The sequence below is a fragment of the Portunus trituberculatus genome, chromosome 42 (genome assembly GCF_017591435.1).
Source record: "Portunus trituberculatus isolate SZX2019 chromosome 42, ASM1759143v1, whole genome shotgun sequence".
NCBI classification, from domain to species: Eukaryota; Metazoa; Arthropoda; class Malacostraca; order Decapoda; family Portunidae; genus Portunus; species Portunus trituberculatus.
Window position 1 is genome coordinate 26,568,869 of NC_059296.1, and position 10,132 is coordinate 26,579,000.

The 10,132-nt window shown below is 39.2% G+C and overlaps 1 protein-coding gene across 1 annotated transcript in view; it reads right to left on the reverse strand.

The window, feature by feature from the left end:
- LOC123517560 (transmembrane protein 258-like) overlaps positions 1 to 9,677 on the reverse strand; it is a 17,225-nt gene extending 7,548 nt beyond the window's left edge. Inside the window, exons 1-2 of the mRNA XM_045277783.1 lie at positions 9,525 to 9,677; positions 4,375 to 4,530 (exon numbers count right to left, since the gene is read on the reverse strand). Coding sequence (XP_045133718.1) covers positions 4,375 to 4,530; positions 9,525 to 9,527 — 159 coding nt within the window. The 5' untranslated portion in view covers positions 9,528 to 9,677. The remainder of the gene's footprint in view (positions 1 to 4,374; positions 4,531 to 9,524) is intronic.
- Positions 9,678 to 10,132: the final 455 nt, after the last annotated feature.

Consider the following 10,132-nt stretch of genomic DNA (forward strand, 5'->3'; position numbering starts at 1 on the left):
GACATCAAAACTCTTAGAGAATGTCTTGGTGGTATTGAAAAAGCTCTGGAAACCCTGAAGGAATGTAACCCAAATCCTGCCAGGAGTAGCAAAGTGGCTCATGACGTAGAGAAAAGTGTCAAGATTTATCAAGAAATCTATGATGAAAAAACAAGAAAAACTAAACAGTCCTCCATCTACTCGTTCTTCAAGCCAGTCAGACATGCCGTCCCTATCACACCTGACGACCCTGCTACAGCTGGCCCTTCCTCAATATCCTCTTTCTTCAAACTAATGAAACATGCTGACCCTGGTACAGCTGGTCCTTCTACATCTGCTTCTGACAGTGAAGATGACGTCTTACCCTTGTCTGCCCACTCAGCGGAAGATGAGTAAGGGCTGAAATCCCTACTGTCCCCTCGGGAAGGACATCATCTGATAGAATACATGGTGAGTGAAATGTAAATAAAAACATTTTCTATTTATTTCTTTTGCACAGTACTTTACTTTTTTTTTAAATCTTTTTTTAATGATTATTTTCATGTATTTTCATTTCTGTAGGGGTGACTTTTGACGTGCTGGATCGCATTCCCTATTATTACATGTTACGTATAATGGGTTTGGCATACGGTAAATGTGATATGCGGTAAGGTTTTCAGGAACACTTATGTACCGTTTAATGAGGACTTACTGTATATATATATACAGTAAGTCCTCGTTATATGGTACATATGCGTTGCTGGAAACCTTACCGTAAATCAAAATTACTGTATACCGAACCCACTATAACATGTAATAATAAGGAATGCGTTCCAGCACGTCAAGTCACCCCTACAGAAATTAAAATACATGAAAATCGTCATAAAAAAAAATGTAAAGTGCTGCGCAAAAGAAATAAACAAAAACTTTTTTATTTACCTCTCACACGCCATGTATTCTATCAGATGATGTCCCTCCCGCAGCTAAAAGCAGCGTCACACTAGCACTTTTCTGTCAATTTTCTGATGACTGTCAACTTTTGCAGAAGGTGGCTGTCACACACAAGCTTGCTTCCGCCTTTGATGCGCTTGTTGATTGTTAACAAACATGGCTCCTCATTCACTCCAGCAAGTTGCAGCTTTTTTTGCACCTTATAATGGGTTTAAGGAGGAGGAAACGAGCCAAACTAGCCAAGAAACACTTATGGGTGCAGCATCATATGCTGCCCTCTTCATGCCTTTCTTGTTGTAATCAGCTGTTCTGTGATCCCAAAGGCAATGGTGACCTCTAATGCTCTCTATGAGAAATTCTTCAGAGTGACTGACAGATAACATAACTGATCATCTTGGTCAGCTACTTGGAAGTTGCCTTGGAAATATTAAAAAGCATTGCACATTTTCACTCCCCAGCAGGAAATGTAAACAAACAACTGAGGAACTTTTCATTGTTAGGCTAGAAGAAAAAAATATGTATACAAATACATATTCATCAACTTATTTAAATTTTTTTTATCATGATACAGGTTGAACCTCCCAAATCCGGCAACCACTGGACCTTAGACTTGCCGGACCATGGAAAATTCCGAACTATAGGTGGTCTCTAAAACACTATCTATATACTTACCCAATGTTGTACTGTTGGCATAGGGTCCACACTGAAACACCTTTCTTTAGCTTCCTCAATAGGTCCACTTTCTGTTGCACTGATATTGTCATATGTTTCCGCTTTTTCTTTGGTTCACACACAACACTATCACTTCCTGGTCGCTTGGAAGCCATGTTTAGGGGCAAATATTACAGAAAAAAATGTTTATGCACCTAGGGGGGTGGTGCTTGCAATAAGCAGCAGCGTGGTACTGATCCAAATTTGACCCAGAATGCTCGGGCTCCAAAACACAGTACAGCGCTGCCGTGTCCTAACGCCAGTCCGGCAAATTACTCGGGCCAATTAAAAAATTCTGGCAAACAAAAATTTTGCCAGATTACAGGTGTTGCCGGATGAAAGAATACCGGATTAAGGAGGTTCAACCTGTAACAGCATTCTTCCATTAACAAAGAAATATTTTTTTTAATAAAAGTATTGATTAGAAACCATATTTCTTATTTTGACTAAAAAATTGGCGCTAGACGAAAACTATGCATTCCGTCTGACTCAAGATGACAGAAAGAGTTCACAGAAGAGTAATAAAAAAAAAAAAAAAAAAAAAAAAAAAAAACTACAGAAATCGTCTGAGACGACGGAAAAAGTGTTAGTGTGACGCCACTTTAAGGGACAATAGAGATTTCAGCCCTTACTCATCTTCCACTGAGTGTACACACGAGGATAAGACGTCATCGTCTGCACTGTCGGACGATGTGGAAGGGTCGGCTGTAGCAGGGTCGGCATGTTTCACTGGTTTGAAGAAAGAGGATAATGGAGGAAGGGTAAGCAGTAGCAGAGTTGGCATGTTTCATTGTTTTGAAGAAAGAGGAAATGGAGGAAGGGCCAGCTGTAGAACCGTTGACAGTGGATGTGGAAGGGCCAGCTGTAGCAGGGTTGGCAGGTGTGACAGGGACGGCATGTTTGACTGGCTTGAAGAATGAGTAGATGGAGGACTGTTTGATTTTTCTTGTTTTTTCATCATAGATTTCTTGATAAATCTTGACACTTTTCTCTATGTCATGAGCCAACTTTGCTACTCCTGGCAGGATTTGGGTGACATTCCTTCAGGGTTTCCAGAGCTTTTTCGATACCACCGAGACATTCTCTAAGAGTTTTGATGTCCAGGCCACACACAGGTTCTTCTTCCTCGTCTCCCTCTTTTTCTGTCTCCTGTGATGCCTTATCTAGCTCTATAAGTTAATTTAAGAGAGCTTCAGCATGGCTTGCCAAAAGATCTTGAACATTATCATATCAACTTCATTGAAGCCAGCCCTATGGCACAAATTTATTTACTGTTATTTCTGATCACACCTATGTCGTCTTCAGCGAAGCCTGGGAAGTCATGTGTGCATTCTAGCCATACTTTATTCCACACCAAGTTCATGGTAGACGTCTTCACTTCATCCCAAGATGACGATGTTATCAAAGGCGTGCCTGATGTTATACGACTTCCACCATTCTCTGATAGTGTGCTTGCCAGGCCTATCTGTGTCGTTTATCAGTTGCTGCATGGTTCGCCACTGGTAGTAAGCTTTAAGTGTTTGCCATGATTATTATGAATATATTTGTGCTTACAATAGACCCTTTAATATTCCATTTATTCATCTAATTAGTAATGCATGTAATATGTAATGCAGTTGAAAAATAAAGGGGAGGGGAAGAGATAACAGGCTCCAAGGGTGGTCAAATTAGTGAGTACTGTGAGTGGTGGGGAGGTGTGGCGTGGATGACATCATCATCCCTGCTTCCCCACGCTGGGCCCTCTCGGATGACATGAGCGGATACCACATCTGTGGATTTTTCTTACCGTATATCGAATCAAGGGTAGTAATTTCTAAATACCGTAACTGTGAATTTACTGCATAAAGAACTACCATATAACGAGGACTTACTGTATATATATATATATATATATATATATATATATATATATATATATATATATATATATATATATATATATATTCTGTTGATAGATTTTGATTAACTCTTTTGAATCCTTTACGGAGGTTACAATCCCAGTGTGTTTTTTTTTTCTAATATTAACTTTTTTGCCTTTGGTAGTTCTCCCTCTTACTTAAAAAAAAAAAAAAAAAAAAAAAAAAAGTTACTCAATGATCATGAAAACTAGTATTATGTGACAGATAATGCAAAATAAGAACTATGAAATACTTCTGATGTTAAAGAAAAAAAAAATAAATAAATAAATAAAAAATCATGTAATAGTTTTCACAAAAAGTACAGCTCATTGAATTAGCTGTCAAATGACATAATGGACTTAATAAAGTCATAAGTATAATGTTAAAGGAATTAATGTACTTATATGTGATGGGGATTCAAGATTTTGTGGCTGGAATTATGGAAGCCTGATGCATCACTAATTACTAGTGGCTGTGTAAGATGAATTCTGTTATTGAAACTGTTTATCAACAAATACTTTAATCTGGTGTACAGGTTTTTCTACCTATCAGAGATTTACTCTACAACTTTTGTTTATATGTTTTGTAGCTTACAATTGTGAATTAAACTATGAGCTTGCACTATTTGTAATCAATGAATGAAGTGTTTTGACATGTGGCTTGTCACATCCACTAAAGAATAACACTTCCTTTCCAAATCTTCCCAAACACTTGTGCTATTATAATATTACATTGTATCTTTAAGAACCTATAACATTTTTTTTCACATTTTTGTTACTCTCCCTCTATTCCATTTGTATCCATAATTACTGCAACTGTACATATGTACATAACAAGAATGCACTATTACACATACCTTAAAGAAGTCACGGGTGAGCTTTGTGGATGTGACTTCATAAACAAAGAACCAGGCCGTGAAGAACACCCCGATGCTCATCAGCACCAGGGTGAGGTGGGGATAGATGGCCGGATTCACCGGGGACACATATCTTGACATAGATTCCAGTCCAACCTAAAACATACAATAATCATTATCAACAAACTAAAATAAACAATTGGTAATAACACTGATGTTTTGGTGAACACGTGGTGAGTGAATGAGAGATATTTACTCTAGCAAAAGGAAGTTACTACCTGTCACCAGTAAATCATCATCAAGCCTTCTGATTTGTAAGTGCTTTCACATTCATACCCAACTTCTTTGTAAAAAAAAAAGTTTAATGAAAGTAAAAATTATGAAGTTAAACATTTAGGCAGTTTAATTTAAGTCATTATGATGTACACTAATGTATGTATGTACGTAACTTTATAATGTTGATGATCTTAAATTTATGAAAGAGGGAGAGTGAAGCGGGAAAAACACTAACTGGCAACCTGTGGAATGTAAACAAAGGGCACATTATTGTATCACATACAAAACTTATGTACCACATTTCCACAAGGGTTTCCATTTTATCCATTGTAGAGTCACGAGTTCAGGTGGTTCTTTTAGCTTTCAAGGAAGATACGGTCTCACCAGCATTCTTAATAAAGTCTGCTGACTTGAAAATAGTAGAGACAGTAGATGGAGTCTAGATGGTGGCGAGCAATGCTATTAGTTTTCTCGCCTCTCTCGCGTCTGTGAATAATATCCATCTTCACTTCGAGAGTAAGAGATTTCCTGGTCTTCTTAGCAACGCTAGGCAGGGCGTTTTGATGGTAAGTTGAGCGAGGGAAGATGAGCTGCTGCTGATGTTGTTATTGTTTTGAACACGGGGAGTGAGTGGTGAGCGTGTTGTCCACGAAAGGCGCTGGTGTATTCAAGAGCCCGTTGGCTTGCGTGATATGGTGGTGCTTTCAAACTTGGAAAAAATTACCTGGATAAAACTTCGTTAAAGCGAGTTTGGTGTTCGTTAAACGAGCAGATGGTAATAAAATGAAACCTTCTTTGTAGCAAAATTTTGTTTTGTGAACCTTCATTAAGCCTGTATATAGATTCAATTGTTTGTTCAGATTTGCTGCATATATAAAGATGTCACTTGTTCAGTTTCATGGCAGAGTCTATATATGAATACTCGTTTGCTGGGAAACTATTGCAGATGTATGGATGATAGTCGGTGGAGTCTATACATAAACAATTTCTCATTTGGTAGTATACTCATCTGCCCTGCCATCAGGAAGGGGTTAATCTCACCCCTCCTCCAACTTGCACAAGGGCCTTATCCACCCATGTATGGAGTACTCTTCGCATGTATGGGGAGTTTCCACTCACAGTTTTATTGGAGACGGTGGAATCAAAAGCTTTTTATCTTATCAACTTCTTCCTCTGACTGACCATCTTCAGCCTCTTTCTCACTGCCACAATGTTGCAGCTCTTGCTTTCTTCTACCACTATTCTCATGCCAACTGCTCTTCTAATCTTGCCTTCCCTCCTCTTGCAGCCTTGCTGCAGAAGACTTTCTTCTTCCTTTCACCCTTATTCAGTCCAACTCTCTAATGCAAGAAAAAAAATCACTACATTTCTCACTAGAAAAACATCAGTCACATTAGAGATTCAATGGTTGGATGAAAGTCCAAACTGACTGGCTAGGCTACTTCTGTTAAGTTAAATCTGTTAAATTAGTTTAGGTTAAACTCAGTTAATTAGATTGGCTTAGCTAAAGGTGCACAGCTAGTACACTCCAAAAGAACACTGTACCTGTCACTGCTGTGGCACTTGTTTGTGACTATGAAACTATCTTCTGGTATATTTCAGGATAGTATGTCTACCTCCCCTTTCTGCATCTTCCCCTCCCGGCAAGCTTGGGGGCATTTTGGGAGTTGGGGTTTTGGGTGGGAGAAAAGAAATGTGCAAAATATGTGGGAATTTCGCATATCATAATATTTCTAGCTTAACCTATCCTACCCGGTCAGCCTGTGCACCCGTCACCATTAAAACCTTAACATAACGAAACATCTAAAAAATTACACCACTATACCTTACTGGTGAGGTGAAGAGAATCTGGCACTACCATAGTGTGGACATACTGTCACCTGCTTCTCAGCTGGCACGGTTTGGGTTGCCAACAGTTGTTACATCTTAACCAGATATATACTTTTGCCAAAGAACTCTACGCAAACCTCTCTCTTTGTCTTATTCTCTTGATATTTTACTAAGTGTTGTTATCATGATATTCTGTAGACCGACATATACCTACAGGCTAACATTTCTACTACCTACTGCACACAGAACTTGCCTTCCATGCAGAGAGACATAGACATCCTTGTATCCAGACCTAAATAATGGGGACTAAAGTTAAACACTGACAAAACTGTTGCTATTAGGTTCTGTTGTGGCACCGTTCCCCATGAAGGACCTGTGTATTACATGAATGACCATCTAATTCAGTTCGTAGACTGAGCAATAGAATTGGGATTGTTGGCTGATACTATTCTGAAATTCCATCAGCATATCTGCAATGTTGCCACTAAGGTATATGGTATTGCCTCAAACCTCCTTAAGAGTACAGTAAACTGGGACTCCTCATTTATGCTTTCTCTTTACATGACACATATTCGTCCAGTAATTGAGTTCTCTTCCATGGTTTGGCACACAGGTTATGAGAGAGACCTTTCATTGTTGGAAGGGGTCTAGCACCGTTGGTCAAAGCAAATTATTGGTTACCACGACATGGATTATAGCGGACGTCTTTCTGCTCTGGGTCTGTATTCAGTGCAGGGTAGGCTGCTTTAAGCTGACCTGATAAAGGTGTGGAAAATATTTAATGGATTAACATCTACTGAACAAACTGATTTCTTTATTCCTACGCCTGATGCCAAGACTTGGGGACTCTCTCTCAAAATAATCTATCCTCATATACATATTGACTTGTGGAAAAGATTTTTCTCAATTAGAGTCATCAATCTCAGGAATTCTCTGCCCTCCAAGGTTGTCCTGGTTCCTACCTTATCCTAGTTTGAAAGACTTCTTGCCATTCATTTGAGGGACAGTCTGTTTGAATATTAATTATTCTTTGAAATATTCTCATAATTGCTTACAACACACATTCCACAGTATTTTGCATCGGCTTGTGTCATTGTTATTAGAAATATCTCACTCTACTGTGGCATGTTGGCAGGTTTGGAGCTCCTTCCCAGAGGAGCTCATCTAGGTAAGGGAGAAGAACAAAAATGATATCTTTGTTACTCACCTGGTTAGCCACCCTTAGCTCCCAGACCAGAAAAATACAACGAAGAGTAGGAAAAAGGTAGCTAGGAAAATGGGTATGCCAGTCAACTTTAGATGTAGATTACTGGATGATTGTAACAAACTGTGAGTGGACTGGAATGTGTACCCAATGAAACTGTTCAGAAATGCAGGATATATTATTATGCAGCAGACAGCAGCATATGTGTGTATGCATATTACTCCACAAAGTTGTATAGAATGTCACCTAAATGACTGTGAAGGGCTGATTTGAAGGATGGCAGCGAGTTCAGAACAACAACATGGTCAGGCAAAGAATTCCATAAACGGACACACCAGAATGAGAAAAATCGAGATCTAAGATCCACTGAACTGTACTGGTGAGCTAATTTAAAACGGTGTCCACGAGTATGTGCATGTGGTGTTGTGATGAATAAATCTTCGGGAGAGATGTTCTAGAACACTCAGAGTGGAAGATCTTCCAGTACTTTATTATGTCAGCACGAGTAAGGCGTCCACGTACAGAGTAGAGGTCAAGAGCTAACAAACGCTCTTTGTAGGACAGTCCAGTCATTCCATCTATGTGTCGAGTCCACGACCTCTGAACACTTTCTAGCATCTTTAGGTCTCCAAGATAACATGTGTTCCATAGGCATGAACAGTATTCTAGTAGTGTTACACTACTAGGACATGTGTGTGTGTGTTTGTGACAATCTCTCTCTCTCTCTCTCTCTCATCCTAACAGTATACAGATATCAGATATGTTTTTGCTCTTCTCCCTTGTTGAGCTACAGAATATCATGATCATGATGCTGAACTGTGCATTTATAGGTCATGATTACAGAGAGATTCAGGGCAGTGGCCGCAAAGCATACCGCTTTGCAGCATCGCTAATAAACATGTGGGAGCTCTTCTTTACGTCTGTATATAGCATCCTGAATATCGCTGTTGTTAAATATCTCGCACAATGATTTTTCCTGCCAAAGTCTGGGACTGTTCGCTTCACTTTGAATATCGGCAGATTTTTCGTGGTGTTTCATTGATAAAGCATGGAGACCTATTCCACCGTTCCCCTATTAACTATACGAGAGGACACCAGTATAAAATTTACTCTGTACACTCCCAATTAGATATAAGAAGATCAATTAGTATTTGAAGCATTAACACTTAGAATTTCTTACCACAGAGTGTCGTTTCTTCCCAGTGTCACTATTTTCAAAACACCTCTAGCCACACCATGGTGACACTCTTTTCCAATACTGTTAATTTGTACCTAATCCATCTCTATTCTCTCTTGATTGTGTTCGTCTTTCCTGCAGCATATGTTGCACTTTCCATCCCAGAATCATATGTGAGTGAACTTCAGCCACTGAGTATCCCCTCCTTGGAGTAACCGTATCAACAAATGACAGTAAGCCTCAATATGATATGCTCCGAAAAAAAAGTCAGATTAATTCAAAATAAATCGAAAACTATCAGCAAAAAAATTGTACTTTCGTGTGGAATTGAAAGACTGGTGGCAGAGCAGAAACTCCCCGTGTATGTTACTCAATACTTTTCTCAGGCTGTGGCTGCCTGAATCGGAAAGTAGATGTTGTAATTGTTGTGTGTGGGGAATTGTCTACAACTGCTGCATCACCTGTCGTTTCGTGTTACTAGCAAGTTCAATAAGCAAACTTTTTTTTTTTTTTCCCCATGTGTTCATTCTCCTGACACCACTCTCTCCTCGGCAACACACGCACAGTTGCAGGTGAATTAAGCATCAATTGAAATGTTTTGACAATTTGCTACAGCCTAAATAACCCCCAAACAACGAGACATCAATATCAGCGGTCACTTACCATGTTCCCGGTGTTTTGACGAGCTGCCTGCTGAGCCAATGACGTCCCGCCACCTCGGTCAGCCACTCTGCCAGCAACGCCTGTCTCGCCACTTGATCTTAGTCTTGATGTAATGGGTGACTTCACTGGATTGTAATCTTAATCAACTACAATACTGTTGGAAACAAGGAGATTTGATCTCCTTGGTTAGAAGACAAAATATAAAAACAAATGAACAAGTAGATTACATAAATAAGATAAAATATCCACTATATCAAATTATCGGTGCATCCATCCAACACGTACACTACATTATGTCCAGCACCTCCCTGTATTTCTCTACACATTCCCTGCAGTAGTGTCATAATTTCTGAACAGTTTTCTACATTATTTCATCCCTATTGTACAAACTCAGTCAGCACCTGCATAATCTCTTTCCTCCAGTCAGTCTCATATCTCATTTTCTTCTTGGTCTTAGAGGTATGGTTGAAAAGATCTTATGAGGGACAAGAAGATTGATTGATTGATTGATACATTTATTGTTGAATTAATAAATAATTACAACAAAGGAGGAGGATGGGCCTTGCCACCCACTCCCTGGGCAAGGACTTAAGGTTAAAGTATCACAA